The sequence below is a fragment of the Sarcophilus harrisii genome, chromosome 3, assembly GCF_902635505.1.
Source record: "Sarcophilus harrisii chromosome 3, mSarHar1.11, whole genome shotgun sequence".
NCBI classification, from domain to species: Eukaryota; Metazoa; Chordata; class Mammalia; order Dasyuromorphia; family Dasyuridae; genus Sarcophilus; species Sarcophilus harrisii.
In genome coordinates, this window is record NC_045428.1 from 147,203,158 (window position 1) to 147,222,436 (window position 19,279).

Here is a 19,279-nt window from a genome sequence, read left to right on the forward strand (position 1 = left end):
ATTACTTCTGAGTGTTATTCCTTTTTTCCCCCCACACACGCCCCCCCTCTTAATATTTTCCACCCCGCCCATATGATCTCGAGACATTTAATTTCTCTGGGCCTGTTTCTATAAAAGTAGAGGGCAATTCCAATTTCCTAATTAGTTCTGCTTTTAACAAGTTCTTATATTTTAAAAAAGTATTTAATTAATTAGTATATAATTTAATTAGTATATAATATAAAGGTTTTCCATGTTATGATTATGGGAGACCAATAAATTTATGGCAAATACATAAAGAGCATTTACAATAAAGTTATGTTAAATTAAATCTGAAGAGATCTGTCAGGAAAATCATTGCCTAGACACCAGATAAATGTTCACACCAAAACAATTAAAAGAGGAAGCAGGCAATTGAAAGAGTCCCACTTCCCTTAAGCCTTAATAATATAAAAAATTACAATCTGCCTGTCCCAGTATGATTGGGAGTAGACCAATAAATCATCATTTATACCTCTCCCTCTCTAAAATGAGATGGGGTTATTAAACAAAAGCACTTATATTGCACCAGAAATTTGAAGACTGGATTAGCTGGTTTCCTCCTTAGTTGCCTCTAGTATATGATGAAGTCTTTTACTCGACTTAAGAAGGAAACTGGATAAAAAATGGTGCTGGTGCTTTGGAAATTCAGATACACCCATATTCTGGGGGGAAATAACAAATCTAAGTTAAAGTTAGAGTTAGGAGAAATAGCTGGCATCAACTTCCTTCTCTAAAGTATTTCCAACAATTTTAGGTTTATATAATGATGATAGAACAATATTTTACTTTAGTTGGGCAACCACCTGTAGTGGTAACAATTCAACCTACAGAATGGTATGTATCTGACATAGAAAAGACTACTTTATATTTCATAATTAGATACTTTCCATCATATATAAGGGAAATAATACCTTGCTATTAATGGATTAACATGATGATGTCAGTAATTAAATTGTCTGGTTATTACTATTACTTTTGTAATAGAAAATTTGGCTTTTATGAATGAAAATTGTGAACAGAGAAGCCAAAGCATGAGTTTGGACTCGAGGCAAACAAATTATGACTAAAAACCTCAAGCTAAACTGTTAAGTCAGTTGACAAAATATAATTTGACATTAAATGGGTCAAATAAATATGCAAAGGAGTTTTATGTAGATGAGCTCTCTCACCAAGCATAGGAGAGCTAGAGAAAGAGGGGGAGAAAAGGGAAGAGAGTGAAAGCCATTTGTCTATTTGATGACCAAGAAAAACCCAACACCAATGGATGGTAATAAGTAGTGGCAGGCCTGGATGCTAGAGAAGAGGCCCCCAGGCTCACCTCCCAGACTGCTCCTTTGGAAGGTATTGTGGCTGGAGGGGAGGTAGGATAGTTCACGCCGGAATGTTAGATCTGCTTGTAAATATGAGGAAATGGATTACCCGATGATAATCTTAATAGAGAATACTAAAAGTAGCAATAGACTATTGGTTTCCTTTTTGGATTTGTGACAATGTTTGATTTATTTTAACTTAGTACATTCAAAGTAGACAGATTTGCATATCAAAATACATCCTCTTTATTCTCTCTGCACTTCTGGAATGACTCTTTCCCTCCTGGTTTAATGCTTCTGTTTTCCAGGGTATTTTTCTGTACTGGATAATGACCTTAAAAGCAGCTTTGCCAGAAGCTGCTGTAATTGTTTTAGAAAGGAAAAAAGATAGACGGATAAAAAAAGGAACTAGTCAAGGTGAGTTTATCAAACTCCCAGTTAACTTGTAACCTAACAGACCATAATAGCAGCAGCTCACATTTAAAGTTTACAAAGCACTTTCCTTCCACATAAGTAATACTGTCCCCATTTTGGAGATGAGCAAACTCAAGCATGGGAACATTAAATGATTTGCCTGGAGCCATACAAGTAGCTAGATATATAGAAATCCTTTTAACTTTAAAGTGCTTTGTGGAAGGGCAGGAGTGATGTAACGTATGGAAATGAGAATTCGAGTTGTGCCAGTTTTTAGTTACATGACACTGGGCAAGTCACTTAACCTCTATGAGTCTCAATCTCTTCACCTGCAAAATGGGAATAATACAACTTACACCACCCTATCTTTTTGAGTTTCTGTGAGTAAACAATAATAGCAACAATCACAATAATAGTTTAATATTTATACATTGCTGGTACTGTGCAAAACACTTTACAAATCTTATCTCATTTAATTCTTACAACAGCTCTGGAAAGTAGGTGTTACTATTGTCCCCATTTTATAGTTAATAGATGGAAGTTAAACTACTTGTCATACAAGGCATTGAATACTTTAAAGTCAGGGCTTCCTGACTGGTGGCCCAGTGCTCTATCCACTGTACCACTTAGCTAGGGATATATGGAACAGACTTATAATTTTATTACTATAGAGAGCTTCTACATGGAAAAACTCCTCTAAATTCAGGTTAGTCCTTTTCTGCAATTTTTAATCTCAAAGTCCCACTTAAAGATGTGGAGGTTAATGACTTACCTAGGATTACAAAATTAATATAAGTCAGAGGCAGGACATGAACCCACAAGATCTCTGGGCTTAGAGGCCAATTTAAATCTTAATTTCCATTTAAACATGAATTGTTTTTCATTATTCTATCTCCTGTACTCAATCCAGCACCCAACACATAGGTACTTAAAAACATTTGTTGAATTAAATTCATGCCCCTAGATTAGAAAGTGAACAAGAACAGACTAATAAAATGAGCATTTCCCTCCTGACTTGTACCCCTTTAATCTCTTCCTTTTATCACAAAATCCCATATTTATTTCTAAGTAGGATGAAGGCTATGCATACAGAAAATTTCCCAGGTTCTCAAAAACAAACAAAAAAAAATTATATAACTATGTCCAAAGGAGTGATCAGAGCTGACCATATGATTATGCTCCTGAACACCTTGAAGTATGATCCAAACCTTCAAAAGGATGAGTTGGTCCTATGAGAGTGGAACCCCGAGAAAGATCAAGTCCTTTTAGTCCTAGTATCATTTAGTGGGAAGGAACACTTAGCAACAAGCATCACAATTTGTGGTTAGAAACCTTCAACAAAAATGGCAGCATATGATTTTAAAAAGGAAAAATCTTCCAGTGTTGGTAACTCAGTCTAAGACTACTATATCAAACAAGCATGTCTAACAATCTATATTCTGGTGGTACAGTCTTTAAAGAGTTGTTTTTTAGGTTTATTTAATTCTTTTAAAAACCTCTACTTCCTCTTCTTTTTTTAAAAAAAGTTTGTTTCTGAGGTTCCAGAACAGTCTTCATCTAGCTTCATAGTTAACATTTCTTTCCTAAGCTGTCTGTATACCAGAAGAAGGAAATATTTCCAGCACAGTAGTCCAATAAGCACACCTCATAAATCCAAAGTTAGCTTTACCAAACACTGGCAATCACTTCTTACCTTTTCTTGTAAGATACTCAGCCACCAAGGCTGTTACATGGACATAGCACATAGCTGCCTGTAAAATAAAACATCATACATTAGACATGTCATTAATGACATTTTATATTTGGGTATCATGTGCTATAATAAATAATCTGATAAAGTAACTGTAGTCTCTTCTAGTTACTAAGGTAACAACAAAAAAAAACCTCCCTAATTAGTCTGACCTTTCACTGGTTGAAAAAAAAGATCAAAAGGAAAAAATATTGCGTAGCCATGGAACTGAAAATTACACAACTGGCTGTTTGAAATTAAAGTTTATGGATGGAAAAAGGAAATCAAAAGAACAGATGTTAACAGAAGTTCCATAACCACAGAAGGCTTCAAAATACAAAAAGCAATATGTGTATGTTTCTATGAGGATTTGCTACCATCATTTACACTAATGTAATGATCAAATATATTTGGTAAGAGATGGGTCACACATAACCTGATTCAATTTAAAATTTGTAAATAAGCTGAGAGAACTGAGAGCCAAAATATAATCATCAGGGTTATTACCAATTCTGTTTACAGGTAATGCTTTAACCAGAAAGAACACAAATATCATTATCTTTCACCTCAAACCTATGTCTTCTCTAAACTTCTCTATTGTGGGTATAACCATAGCATCAATCTTATCTCCTTATTCTTTATTTCATGTATCTAGTCAATTATAAAATCTTGTCATTTCGATCTCCATAACATTTCTTTTATGTAAGTCCCATTCTCTCTACTCACTTGACTATCACTTAAATTTATCTTCTCTCACCAGTATGAACTACTAAAGTAACCTCCTAATTAATCTTCCTGTTTAAAATTATGTCCCATCCTCCACAAAGAAGAGTGATCTTTCTAAGGGATATCACTTTTGAAAAAAATTTCATATAATTTATAAACATTTTGGAATTTAATTTAATTATAATTTTACATTTGCTTTTTAAATAGTTTGCCATTGTGAATTTCAGTTACATACATTCTAATGGCTCCTTATCACAAGAATTAAATATAAATTCTTCTGATTTGGCATTCAAAACTCTTCACAAAAAAACCTGGAAAAACTTACATAAACTGAAGCAAAGTGAAATGAACAGAACCAGGAGAACAGTGTATTGTATAACTGCAATATTGTATGATGATAACAGTAATAGCAATATTGTATGATGATCCGCTGTAAATGACTTAGCTATTCTCAGCAATACAATGATCTAAGACAATTAGGAAGGGCTTAAAATGAAAAAAAAAAATGCTATAAATTTCCAGTGTAAGAACTGATGGAGGATGAATGCAGATTGAAGCATATTTATTTTTCTTTATCTTTTTTGTTTTTTTCACAACATGAGTAACATAGTATTATGCTTTGTATGACTGTATATATATAGCTTATATCAAATTGACTTTTCAATGAGAGGAGAGAATTTGGAAAGAGAAGAGAATTTGGAAATCAAAAAAATTTTTTTAAAGTGTTAAAATTGTTTTTGGAATTGGAGGGGGGGAAATTAAAGCATTAAATAAAAAAAAATTCTTCATAACTTACCTTTCCAGCTTTATTACATTTGTTTTCATTCATGTATTCTATTGTTTAGGCAAACTACCTTTTTTACTGTCTGTCACACTCAACACTCCAATTATGGTCTCCATGTCTTTGCAGTGATTATTTCTCATGTCTGGAATTCACTTTATCTTCATCTATGCCTCTCAAAACCCCTAACATTCTTCAAGATTTATCTCAAATGCTCCTTTATACATGAAAACCTTCACTGATCTACTCAACTGTGAGTGGAGAAGTTCTCAAACTTTCTTGCTTCATAATGCCTTAGCATTCCTGTAATTTTTTCACAGCATTCTTAGGCCAAAAGAAATATATAACAAAAGTTCTACTTTTTAAGTAGTTAGGTCATATTTTTAAAATATCCTGCTGTGACCTGTGAGAGGTGACATCATGGGACATCGTTTTTGAACTAAGGTGCTTAGTGCCTTCTCCCAATTTTGTGTGTGTGTGTGTGTATCTGTGTGTGTTTGTATGTGTATGGGTGTTTATAGGGATTTGGGTATGTTCATCCATCTATCTAGCTAGCTATCTAGCTATCTAGATACCCATATGTTTATGTATGTATAAACACATCGACATATATAGATATAGCTATATGTATACACACACACACACACATATATTTGTTTACCTCTATATGCTCACTGAGAGCAGAGATTATTTCATTTTTTGCCTTTGTAACCTTGTATACGAGCACAGTGTCTGAAATATCACTGACACCTAATAGATGATCATTGACTGATTGATAAGTTGATTTTTGTTAAAAATTTTTATAACATCTTCTGCATTCTCTTAAAGTGAACAGAATAAAGGATATCAATTCTCATTTTAAACTGCTCAAGAAATTGGAATTAGCTTTTTCTATATACTAAAAAGAAACTCTTTTTTTTGCCGTCTCTCAATTTTAAGTTAACATAGCATATATATATATATATATATACACACACATATATCTTTATATTAAATATATATTTTATCACATATTATATATACACACATTTATATTTGACAGATGAATATTTACCACATATCTGATTTATATTTGATAAATGTATATTTACCATATATTCACCAAATATAAAGCTATGTCTCTTTGAATAAACATACACACACGCACTCAAAATGTGCACACAATTAATTAATTAGCTATTCTCAGCAATACAATGATCTAAGACAATTAGGACACAGACAAACACAAATATATTTAACTTAAAACTGAGACACATCCATATATTTCTGGTCTTTCAATCTTAAGTTAACTGAAATAGAAAAAGTTTAACTACAAATCCAATCAGCTGACCTAATTATGAAAGAGAAGTCATTCTGGTCAGAGACCAAACATATATGTTCTAAATATTAAGAATCTAAACTGATTTCTGACCAGAAATAAACAAAGCTGAAAAAAATCTAGTTATTAGACCATTGACAGTGATAAGAAATTCTGAGATGGCATATAATGCTGTGACTTATAATAAGAATAATAATTTATATTTTAAAATATTTTGTGGCTCATAAACTATATCATCACAATAATTCTGTGAGGAATTTTGTTTTATGGAGGGGAAAACTTAAGGTCCAGAGAGATTAGTTAGTTTAGTCATGGTCCTAGAGTTATTAAATGTTAAGAATCTTATTAAAATCCAGGTTTTTAGTGATTTTTTTTTTTTTTTTTTTTTTTTTTGCTAAAATACATTGGTAGGAACGATCTCATGTAGACTCCATTTGGCTGTGGGTTGCTGTTACCCCCATGTTGCCACAGAAGCTGCCAGAAGCTACACAATAATCTGGCCAAGGGCGGTCAGACTGACTGCTCTTTTTAGCAATAAACTGTGGAAATAGTACTGATGAAGTCAGGAGATACCTGAAATTGGATCCCAGTTCTAACATTAGTAGTTTTGTGATCTCAGGCAAGTGAATTGATTTTTTGACTCTTCAGTTTCCTCATCTGTTGTTGTGAGACTTCAGTGACAGAATGTCTATAAAATGCTCTGTAAACTTTAGGGCACCATATAAATGCCTGCAATTATAATGGTTCTCTTTGTAGTTCTTTGTATGCACAGAGCCAAAGTAGAATTGAGGTGTTTGTTCAGGCATCTTCACACCTGAGCTGAGTAAACAGTATAATGTAGGTTTGGGAACTAGAAAAGAATAGAAGCCCACCTCCCCTTACATTCTGCACTAATGGGAAGGACTTTGATGACCAGTTTATGGTATGGAAAATTTAAACCTCTGATCATAATAGCACGGGTCACAGTCCATCTCACAGGAATTTTCGGTCTTTGGTCTCCACTTAGTTTATCAATCAAAAAGAGTTTATTAAGCATTTACCCCACCCCTGCAGCCTCTTTCTCACATCTGTGAGTATGTACTTTAGGCTACTCTGAAGAAAGGCCCAGATCAGCCATACCCACTTCTGGATTTTGCCCCAACATGGTCTCCCCTTTCAGCTTACTTTTATGTGCTGTTCTCTCCTATTAAAATCTAAACCGAGATTGTTTTTCTTTTTGTTTGTATTTTGAAATCCAGAATTTAGCAGAGTAGCAAGCACTTAATAAATATTTATTTATTTGATTTAACTTAACTTGAGCACTGTGCTAAGCACTGTGAACATAAACAAGGACAGAGAATAAGCATTCATATGTCACGTATTATTTTCCAAGCATTATATCAAGTGTGTTTTTTTTTTAACCAACTGCTTTTTACAAATATTATTGCATTTTTTCCTCACAAAAAGCCTGTGAGAAAAATGTAATTATTATTTGTCTTTTGACTCTTGTGTTATTCCCAGCACTAATGATACCTAATTATTTAATTAACTAAAAATTAATAATAAAATAAATAGGGTTGCTTCCTGATTGACTGAAGAGATTCAGAAGAACAATTGTTTTCACAGACTAAAGTTATTCAGTGTGACAGGGGGCTAGTCTTAGAAGTCAGGAAGACCTGCATTCAAAATGTGCCACAGACACTTATTAACTTTGTGACCCTAGCTAAATCACTTAATTTCTCTGTCTGCCTCAGTTTCCCCATCTGTAAAAGAAAAAGATTAGACTCAATGGCCCCTCAGTTCCTTTCCAGCTCTAAAATCGATACTCTTTGCTCCCTTCTTGTTCAGGTTATAACAATTCAGTCCTGACAGCAAAGAATAAAATGCAAGAATAATTAGCTACTTTTGGCATCCAGGAGGTTTATTCTTTTGAAAGAACCATTTATCATATTCTCAAACTACAGACCATATGACTTCCTTACACTTGAAATATGGTCACAGGAGAGTTGATATAGGTTCTAAATGTCAGTGAAATATAATAAGCTCTTAATTTTTGGATAGATGGCTCAAAAGGGACTGATCAAAGAATATAAATCTTTGTGTTTATGCACACTGCCTTTGATATATATTGAATTGTATTTGGAAAAATATTGATGGTGGATTTTAAAAGTAACCCTAGCAGCAACATTACTAAACTATTTTAAGTTACACATAACAGACACCAAAATTACCTCAAAACATTATTTTTGATTATATCATTCTACCCTGATCAAAAGCCTTAAGTAATTCCCCAAAGATTATAAATTAAGTCATAAACTCCCTATCCTGACATTCAAGGTCTTCAAAATCTGAATCCAACTGACTTTTCCAACCTTTCCTGTTATTACTTCACTAATTCATACCTTTTAGTACACTATCTGTCAAATGTCTTTGCTCTCTGTAATGTTTTCTTTCCAGATTACTATTATTCAAGGTCAAACTCAATCTTTTCCTGGCTACTCCAAACCACGGTACTCTCACTGTGCTTTTTAAATTTAAAATTGTTTTTATTCTAATATTTTATTTTTTCACAAAAACTATTTTTAAACTTGGGTTTTTTTGTTATTGTTTTTTGTTATTGTTTTGTTTTTATAGAATTTTGAGTTCCAAATTTTCTTCCACTCTGTTCCCCCTCATTGAGAAGGCAAGCAATTTGATAAAAATTATACTTAGCACATCTTTTGGGAAAGACTACCACTCTTAATGTTAATTAAATTTCGTGTGTGTCTTATCTACCTAGTTAGATTAGAAGCCCTCTTGCATCAGAGACAGGTATTTCTTTCTATTTTCTATAGCAGAGGTGTCAAATAGGGGGTCCAGCTTGTAACTCTCCCAAGTGGGGAATCATATTAAAATGTAACTGGGAAATAATTAACAAAATAAAAAATAAGTAACTGTAATGTGTGGCTTACAGGGATCCATTATGTACAATTTGTTGTCCCCCATTTCTTTTTGAATTTTTCATCACTGCTCTACAGTTTTCACTGTATGTTTATCCACAAAATGTTAATTGATGAATAATACCTTATTATATTATCTAAATCACAAAACTAAAGCTACCTCAGAGAGATCCCCATTTTTGACATGGATTCTTGCCATACTGTCCAGCCATGTCTTTCTGAGTTCCGGAGTGCTTGCATAGGACTTGGCCAAACTGTACTGGAGATCTACCAGCATCTCAGGATCATTTTCATGCTCCTTCATTTGAGCTGTGGCCATTAAGACTGTGCGAATCCGTTTGGTTAAATCCTTTACATCGGATGAGAAGCTGGTGTGCTAAAATCAGAGAAGATGGACACATGAGCATTCATGGATTCATTTCCTGATCTAGAAATACTGGTGAGAAATGAGGGTTTCTATCCCCCCCCCCCATACAGAGGCAAGGGCAAGGAGAAACTTGGTTACTTACCTTAATTAGCCTGTCACTATTGGCACAGTTATTGATGATGGAAAGGGACTGCTGGAACCTGGTTCCTCCAATTCCGACAACATCTGCTATCAATTGACTCACAGAAATGATAACCTTGAAGAAATATCAATACGATCTAATCAATTTCCATTCAAATATCTACTCTGTGAGACTGTAGTTTTAGTCAGGATGTTTACAGGGACAGCTTTAATTGTTGTAAGTAGTACTTCTTTGAATGTAGCTAAAAATGTTCATAAAACATTTTTATTCCTATAGATTTCTTCTGGAAGGTAACTTCAAATTCATTTAAGGACTTGTATGCTGAAATCTGCATTAGCAGATTATCTAATGACAGGAATTGGATATCTTAACTCATAGAACAATTCACATTTTTTTTTTTTCTGAGTGACTTCCCCCCTCCCCCAATTACTTGTAAAAACAATTTTTAACTTTTATTTTTTACAATTTTGAGTTCCAAATTCTGGATTTGACTGACAACTCTTAAACATGTACTTGATTTCCTCATCTATAAAACAATGACAACATTATTCTACCTGACAGAGGTATTGCAAGGGTCAAAAGAGATGATTTGTATATAGTAAAGCCTAAAGTCCTGCAAGTATTATTTATTCATGTTCATAAAGTAAGTGAATTGTGATGTGGTCTTCTGATTCCAAGGTCATTTACTTATTGTTTTCCAAAGCTTGTTTTTTAGGGAAGCAATGGAGGGTGGGGTGGGGGAAGGGATATTCCATTCTCAATGATGAAAACAATGTCTTCTAGCAGTTTTGTCACTCCCTCAGAACATAATATCATGCATTAGAAAGAGCTCAATATAAAGGGGTGGAAATTAATAACTGAATGGAAATGGAAAAGTTAAAAGAATTTCCATCATTTATATATGGAAAGAAGAAAGGACAATAAATGTAGTTTCTTGAGTGATCATCAAAAAAGAAATTTAGAATTAAGGAATTAAAAAAAATTGGTAATGTTTTCCATAGCCAAAAGACAGAAAATATATAAGGGGGGAAATATGGGGGAAAGGATGCTAATTTGAAGCCTTTTTTCCTTCCTAATCAGTGTATTTCTTAGAGAAACTCTTCATGGAAGGAAGTATCATAATTCAGCACCTTTGATTTGGGTTCAGATCCAGGCTCTACTTATGTGTCTTGCATCTATAAAATGAAGGAGTTAGATTTGGGGCTCCCAGGGTGACACAGTGGATTGAGTGTTGGATCCAGAATCAGGAAGAGCTAAGTTCAAATTCTATCTTGGACATTTCATTTACTAGCTGTGTGACCTGGGCAAGCCAATTCACCTCTCTGTTTTGGTTTTCTCAACTATAAAATGAGAACAATAGCTCCTTCCTTCCAAGGTCAAACAAGATGCTATTTGTAAAGTGTCGACACATACCTATTTTCTTGTTTCCTACATCTAAGACTCTGAGAACTTTTTTTATATTATATTGAGCTAAAGCATTTTAGTCCATTTTACTACATTGCCTCAATATTTAAATTATAATAATAATTTCATGCTAATTCTTGTACAATTTGGGAAAATAGCACATGGGACTTGGCCAAAATGGCATTCTTCCATAACAATAATACATCTTTAAAGCCAGAATATTATAATTTGAAAGAGGAGACAGATCAATAAATAGGACACTGAAATTATTCAGCTAAAATTTAAGAAATGAAAACAATCCATCTGTGCCTAAATGAGAAATCACACTTACTTGCAGATGGGTCCTCACAAAGGATTTTTTCCCTGTGTAGTCAAAATTATTCCTCATTAAAAAATACAGCAGCTGGGAGGCATCAGTACGAATGGAACTCAGCTTGGAATTACAGTACTTAAGGATCTCATAGCACAACGCAGCACACATGTCTGCTCTACCTTCATAAAATGTAGAGGGAAACTGGGAGAAAAGGAAACCAAGGCTGTAAAAATTAATGCTCAATAAATTGCCCTTTATTCTCAGATGCAGCAAATGGGATGCATAAGTAACAAATTATCTACATTAAACGACTCACCTTGTAAATTAATGACCTTAAGGCAGTGAAGACATTTTTCAAAGCTGTCTCAGATTGATGTTTTTGAAGAAAACACAGGTAAACATCAAAAACCTTTTTCATCAACGGATTATGTCCATGATCAGCCAGGAGCTGGTTCTTAAAATAGATAATCACAATAGTTAATAAGACAAATTGGAAATCCCTGAGAAATTTGACAGCATTTCCAAGAAGGAGTGGATTTTATAAAATAGCCATGTTTCCTGACCAGTTGTCTAGAAATCAAAACTTTTATTTTTAAAATTGAAACAAGTTGTGGTTCTAAGTACACTTGTTAGGCCCTATTTGACACTTCCTCTCTAACATCATGCATAAAGTCTTTCAGTGAAAGAGAGAATCTTCATATTATACAAATAAAATTCCAAGTTTAGTCTCATGAATTTAGATACTTAGATACACATATAGGGTGGGTTGGGTTTTTTGGGTAAGTGGAATTTTACTACTATTTACTAGATATTTATTTATGCTATATATATATATCAATAAAACTATATACTATGTTTAACATATTATTTACTGTTATTCAAAATTCAACCTGTCAGATTATACTTTATTTATATTTATGCTATTGATATTATTTATTATACTTTATTATTATTATATTTAAGAAGGATTCCTGAATTATCTTTTGTGAATGAGATGTGATGAGATGTAGCATAGTCCTTTGTCATTACAATTATTAGCTATAGTCACACATGAAAGTCCCACAACTGGGGACAACTCTAATTAAAGACTGAAATATAATCCAGGAAACAAACATACTATTAGGAAAGAGGGGGGACCTATGTGTGGCTTCTAAGGTCTAAGGACCTATGTGTAACAAGTTATTATTATTATTTTTAAATAACTTTTATTCTTAAAGGGAAAAAATTAGAAAGTAAGTCATGATAGAAAGACTGAATGGGAGTTTGGGCAGTCCCATTAACTTTCAAGATTTCCTCCATGCAAATGATTTCATTAATTCAGTATTTTCTAAGTTTGGCTGGTCAAATAATTCATATTAGTTCCCTAAAGATGCAGAACAGCAAGAGGTTCACATACATGGCCTTTTTCATTTACATATGCATATGAAATAGTTTGGGAGCATTTTCAAGAAGGGACAAAATGTATACTATTTTATATGCATGTTCATAGAAGCACCTATTGATCATTAACTGTGAATATCTATAGACAAACGCTGTAATCCAAATAAAATTCTAACAAAAATCTTCCAAAAGATTGCATTCCAAATTTATTTTATAGTTTCTATTCGACAGGCAATAGATAAACACACAAGAGAGCAAACTATTTAAACTAGCTTTGTTGCAAAATAAACTGGATGAAGTTAGAATTATAGAAATTCAGAATTAATATTTATCCTTTTAACTCATAGTGATTGAGGTTCCTTAAAAACAAAACTTAATGAAGCAAAAAAAAATCATCAGATCATATAACTTGAAGGTTCAAAGAAACCTTTAGAGAACAGTCTAGTCCAACTCCATTTTACTAAGGAAACCAAGGTTAACTACTTGGAGAAGAAAATGGCAAAGCTATTCCAGGATCTTTGCCAAGAAAACCCCAAATGGGGTTATTAAGAGTCGGACATGAATGAAATGACTGAACTAAAATTTTTCAAGGATGAAGTCATGGAATCAGTAATTAAGCAAATTAATAGAAATGGAGCCTTTTGTAAAACTGAGTTGGCTCCTTGAAGGCAAAATTATTGTCTTTCTTCATATTACCTGGATTTAGCACCCTGCCTGGTGCATAGTGCTATGTATTACTAAGTGCTATTTTGATTGATTTTTATTTTTTGATTGAAATTTTTTTTATTAATATTAGACTGCTTCAAAGCTCATATTAGTAAATAGGTCTTTTCAAGGATACAGGCTTTTCAGGCATTAACATGAGATACTAGGGACAGGCCTATTTAAGAAACAATAATTAAGCAATTTTCATACATCTTTATTCAGGTTTTTTGCTTTTAGAATTCACTCTTCTAAAATTCCCTTTTGGTCAGTCGAGGTGGTACAGTCTTAGAATGCCAAACCTGAAATTGAGAAGATTCCTCTTTTTAAGTTCAAATCTGGCCTCAGATACTTATTAGCTCTATGACCCTGGGCAAATCACTTCACCCTACCTTCTTCAGTTTCCTCATCTATAAAACAGAGGAGGAGAAGGAAATGGCCAACTACTCCAGTATCTTTGCCAAGAAAAACCCAATGGGGTCATGAAGAGTCAGACAAGACTCAACAATAACAAAAAAGCTCTCTTTCAATCATAGAGGCAGTATGATCTGACCTCATTTAACTTAACTAACAGAGCCAACAAAGATTTAAAAAACGTCTCCCAGTTGAACTTTTTTTTTTTTAATCAACTTCCTAGCAATTCACTCTTCAGTGATTTGTGTGAGCACCCTTTTAATTCTTATTGCTCTTTTTAATTATACATTCGTTTTTACAATACAGTTCATGTGCTGTGTTAATTTATCACTCCATAAAGCTGTTTTAAGAGAAATAAAAAGGAGTTTTACTAGAAGCAGATTATTATTAAAATTATTTTAGGAGCAAAGAGAGTGCAGTACTATATTAAAAAGCAGGTTTACACTGAGACAGCTCAACATTAAAATTTTATAGTGATAAGACTGGAACTGCGTGATTCAGATGAAGGGAAATTCTAGATGAAGAAATCCCCTTTTACCAAAGTAGCATTTTCTTTTCAATTTAAGGTTAGACTTAAAAATTTTATCTCAAGCATCAAGAAGTAACTTACCCAGAGTCACACACATAGAATGTGTCAGAGATGGCACTTGAATTTGCTTTTGAAATAAGCCGTGAATCCTGTGCACCAACTACCCTGCCTCTCTTTACAATTTTAAGGCATTTTCTCTTTTTCTTTTTCTTCCTTCCTTCCCTCCTTCCTTCCTTCCCTCCTTCTTTCCTTCCTTCCCTCCCTTCTTCCCTGCCTCCTTCCTTCCTTCCTCTCTCCATATAGTGTGTTTATATGTGTATATATACACACATATATGTATACATATAGTCTCACATAAAATAATTTGCATATGTATATTTGTAAATATACAAATATATTATCTATCTACATGAGAGATCAGAGCAGCTGGAAAGTGATAAGATTTTTCTACTTAGGAGATTTAAAAAGTAATTTTCTTCTATGAATTCAAAACATGGTCCTACAAAAGGGTGTGCCAGAACCAGCCTGTCCTTGTTTTCAAGGTGACTGAATCTAAGCATTTCATACTTGAAAAATAAGCAACTGCTACAAATCCGGGCTCGATTTGCTGTTTTGTTAATTGTATAGATTTAGGGAAATTATAATAATGTAAATTAAAGTAAATCCTGTGCAAATCTCTCCTCTCCTTTTTACTGGCACATTCACTGAAAGAATATTCACCTTAGATACTGTTAAAGATATTCTCTACTAGAGCTTGAACAAAACTCATATTTGATATTTCTGAACATTTTCTTGGTTATTGTTTTTTAATCTACTCATTTTCTAACTTGCTAAAGCAGGGGTCCTCAAACTTTTTAAATAGGGGCCAGTTCACTGTCCCTCAGACTGTTGGAGGGCTGGACTATAATAAAAACAAAAACTTTGTTTTGTGGGCCTTTAAATAAAGAAACTTTATAGCCCTGGTGAGGGGGATAATCATCCTCAGCTGCCACATCTGGCCGGCTGGCCATAGTTTGAGGACCCCTGTTAAAGAATCATCAAAAGTAATGAATTTGGAAAGGGTCATTTTTGACACAATTGCTTTTAATTTCTCTATTTAAAGCAATACTCATGGTTTTTATCTTTTTTTTCAGTCAATCCTAATCTTTGTGTCCTTTGAGGGACTCCTAGTGAAGATCCCATTGTTGCTATGTTCTATTAGCAAGAAAGTCAAGACGTGACCACAGATGACTGTCAGGAAAAATCTCCCTTAGTCCACATCATGGAAAATCTCAAAAACTTTCCAATCCTGAATATATATAGTACCAGAAGTTGAATGTTTGGTAGCCTAAGAAGCCCAGACAAAGATATGTTCTCAGTCCTAAATCTGTTTCTGTATTCAGTCCTGCCTCCAAATCTTAAATTTCTAGTCACAGCCTTTTGCTTTCATTTGTCTGTCTGTCTGTTTGTCTATCTATCTAATCATTTATTCTGTAATGCGGTGATCTGCCTATCCATCTATCTATTCATTTATTTTGTGATGTGGTGAGGAAACTAGAACCTCAGTGTAACAAGTAAGTTATTAACAGTAGCAAATCATGATCAAGCTTTGTTATAAAATCACCTAGGTGCTTTGTTTGTTTGTTTTCCCTAGCCAGTGAAACAGTGCAGCACACAGAGTGCTGATATGGACCAACTAGACCTGAGTTCAAATACTGTCTCTAATACCTACTAGCTGTGTGACTATGGACAAGCCAATTATTATATGTGAGCCTTGGTTTCCATATTCATTAAATGAGGGGAAGGAAAGCTACAATAATCTACTTCATGGGTTTCTTGTAAGAATGAGGTGACATAATGAATGGATAAACTTTTTATACTTTAAAACACCATATCAACATCCTTTGTCACTAGACAGGGTGTCTCAAAAATCTTACCGGGGATTTTAAACTAGAAAAGCTTCAAGGTTTTAAATCTTAAAGCTGCACTAAGAGTTCTGGGGTTCCAATTTGGTGATTAGTAAGAAATCTTAATTCCTAGAGTATATAACTTAAATTCTATTATAAAATAATGAAATCCCATTAATATTGTCCTTTTAACCAACATAATTTTGTAAAGGCTATTATTATTGCTTTCTAATTTATCCCTATCTTTACACAGAAGGGATTAATTCTGAAACTAGAATTTAATTATCTACAAATAGTTGCAGACAAATTATGAGCTAGTCTGAGAAATGATTCTCTGTATTTCTGTGGGAGTTCCCCTCCCCATATCACATCTCTTATTGTTATGTGCTATCTTCCCTATACATCTGGATTTGTGTTCCCATGTTTTGTGTGCTTGGCTCTGAGGTAGTCCTTTGCAGTGGATTGCACTTAATTACTGAGAGCACCAAAGGGCTGAGAAGAGATGATTAATCCATTGTTCAGTTGTTTTTCAGTTGTATCTGACTCTGTGACCCCATTTAGGATATTCTTGGCAAAGATACTACAGTGGTTGGCCATTTCCTTCTATAGCTCATTTTACAGATGAGGAAACTGAGGCAAAGTTATGTGATTTCTCTGAGGCCATCAGGAAGATGAATCTGACACTGACACCATTTTATAAAACTTAACCTTTTCCCACTGTCTACATCTAGGTCAGAGAATCATGAGACCCTGACAATGAGAAATTGTCACATAAAAGTGTGGTCAAAGACAGTGTTCAATTTTAATGAGAATATTTAATTTTTTAAAAAAGCTAAGTGAAAATGTGCGAAATATAGCTCTCTTTTCTACTCTCATTCTAAATACTGCTGTAAAGAACATCTATTCTTTATGTCTCCATTTTCTCATCTTTCAGATGGGGTTTCAAATAATGACTGCTTTTATCAGAAATGAGAAAGAAGGGACAAAGAAGTAATTTTAAAAATAAAAGTTTTCAAAGCATTCACAAATACTGTAAGCCACCACATAAACAATCTTCTTCCCCAAATAATCAATTTATTTTGCAGTCATCTCAGTTCTATCAGATATTAATTAGGGATCAAGATTTAATCATCATATGACAAGAACATTGCTATTTAGCAAACAAGTAAACTAGCAGAGTAATTTGAGTGCACATTAAGGCAAGGCAACTTTTCTTAGATTCTTATTCAAGAGAATCATTGGCTTTAACCTACATTGTATATCATCATTAGTTGCTATTTCTAACTTGGAAAAGAAAATAAACACTTAGTTGAAAAGGAATATTAGGTTCCTGAACATAAGAACAAGTCTGAGCAAGAATCTGCTTTCTTCTCTTAATTAAAACACATCATAGTCTTAGGATACCAGAAAAACTTAAATATTAATTTTTAAAGTATTTTTAAAAGTTTTTTCCCCTACCTCCAAATATACTTTTTTAAATTGTTTCACTCAAGGACTAAGAAGGGTAGACAAATAAAAATGAACACATATTCATTTATATTAGTTAACTTAATTTTAAGGTGTTGTTCTAAATTTAAATCCTGATTTTCATTGCTTGTAGCATTTGGATCCATTCAAAAGAACAAAGATATAAGAAGACAGAAATGTTTGATGAAGTCATTAAGTTTATCATCCCCTCGTGTGCAGTACGGTGGAGAAACATTTCCTTGGGTAAATGTTTTGTTCTACCCAAGCTTCAATTACCTCCAGAGGCCATGTTTCCATCATTTCAAAGCATGTTGTACAGACTAACAAATTAAGCTTTATTATATTTCAGGGAATTCAAGTCATTAGCTGTAAAATGGTTTCATTAATGGTATTTATGGATTAGCAACTTCTTAGAATGATTTACAACTAACAGAAAATGAGCTGCTGGAAGAGAATATGTTCAAGCAGGGTTCAAAGCAATGAATGAACTTAAAACATTAAAAAACTGATTGTGAAATTCTTGATCAAACAAACCTTAAATGCCAACGTGAATAACGATAAAGTGTCCAGAGCAGTGAGACAAACTTCAGTGGCAATGTTTGCTTCCAGTAACGACTGGTGAAGAACATCGGCATCAGAGTGGCCGTAGCCTGTATGAATTATAATATGAGCATTACTACATAATGGGTTTGAATTCTATCATAAAGGCTTGTTCTAGGGCGCAATGAAAGAAGAGTCAACTCTGGATTATTTAGAGGCAAATTATGGAGACCAATTTGGAATGCTGGTTTCCCGATTTTTAGGGTTTTGGTTAATTCTCCTTATTCACTAGCATTTCCAAAGAATGAGAACACCAATTTATCCATGCAGTCAATTCAATTCAATACTAATTTATTGTCTGTTATATGCAAGGCTGCTACATTTTCTGATATAAAAAAATTTGGTAGGGAAGGTCATTGAAACTATTGCTTAAATGAGACTGATAGACATTTATAGGGTCTATGACTATCCCCACAAATAATCTAGAGTTGACAGCATTGCTTCCTAGTTGCTGCAAGCCATCTTTTAAAAAAAGCATGAAAGTCACTTCCAATGAAAGAAATGTTTAAGAAAAGGAAAGAAATTTTAGGGTGTGAATTTTATGGTTTTTCTAACTAGTTACACAACATGAATATACAATTTACTCTTCTCTTTATACAATAGTGAAACCAATTTTGTATTAATGTGAATGTAGTCGATGGAAATTTGAGAAATTAAACTATGAAATGGCACACATTAGCAAAAAGGCATTTAGTGATGAGAAGTTATTTACTGACCTAGACAGCAAAGAAAGAGCATGTATCAACATTATTTAATTTCACATAATAGTGTCTTTCTCCAAGGACCTCAAAGAGCACTACAAATGAACAGGCAATTTTTCAAGATACCCCAGTGAGATGAATAAGTAGTACCATTTTA

At 33.5% G+C, this 19,279-nt stretch overlaps 1 protein-coding gene across 30 annotated transcripts in view; it reads right to left on the reverse strand.

Moving 5' to 3' along the window:
• The window catches only part of DOCK9 (dedicator of cytokinesis 9), a 335,360-nt gene that overhangs the window by 32,869 nt on the left and 283,212 nt on the right, over positions 1 to 19,279 (reverse strand). For 17 of the 30 annotated variants that reach the window (XM_031958604.1, XM_031958617.1, XM_031958588.1 and 14 more), the window contains 7 exons: positions 18,356 to 18,471; positions 11,760 to 11,897; positions 11,462 to 11,644; positions 9,727 to 9,840; positions 9,378 to 9,593; positions 3,439 to 3,496; positions 1,340 to 1,414 (listed from right to left, as the gene is read on the reverse strand). In XM_031958604.1, coding sequence (XP_031814464.1) covers positions 1,340 to 1,414; positions 3,439 to 3,496; positions 9,378 to 9,593; positions 9,727 to 9,840; positions 11,462 to 11,644; positions 11,760 to 11,897; positions 18,356 to 18,471 — 900 coding nt within the window. The remainder of the gene's footprint in view (positions 1 to 1,339; positions 1,415 to 3,438; positions 3,497 to 9,377; positions 9,594 to 9,726; positions 9,841 to 11,461; positions 11,645 to 11,759; positions 11,898 to 18,355; positions 18,472 to 19,279) is intronic. The other 13 variants (XM_031958615.1, XM_031958613.1, XM_031958610.1 and 10 more) reach the window with 2 other exon arrangements.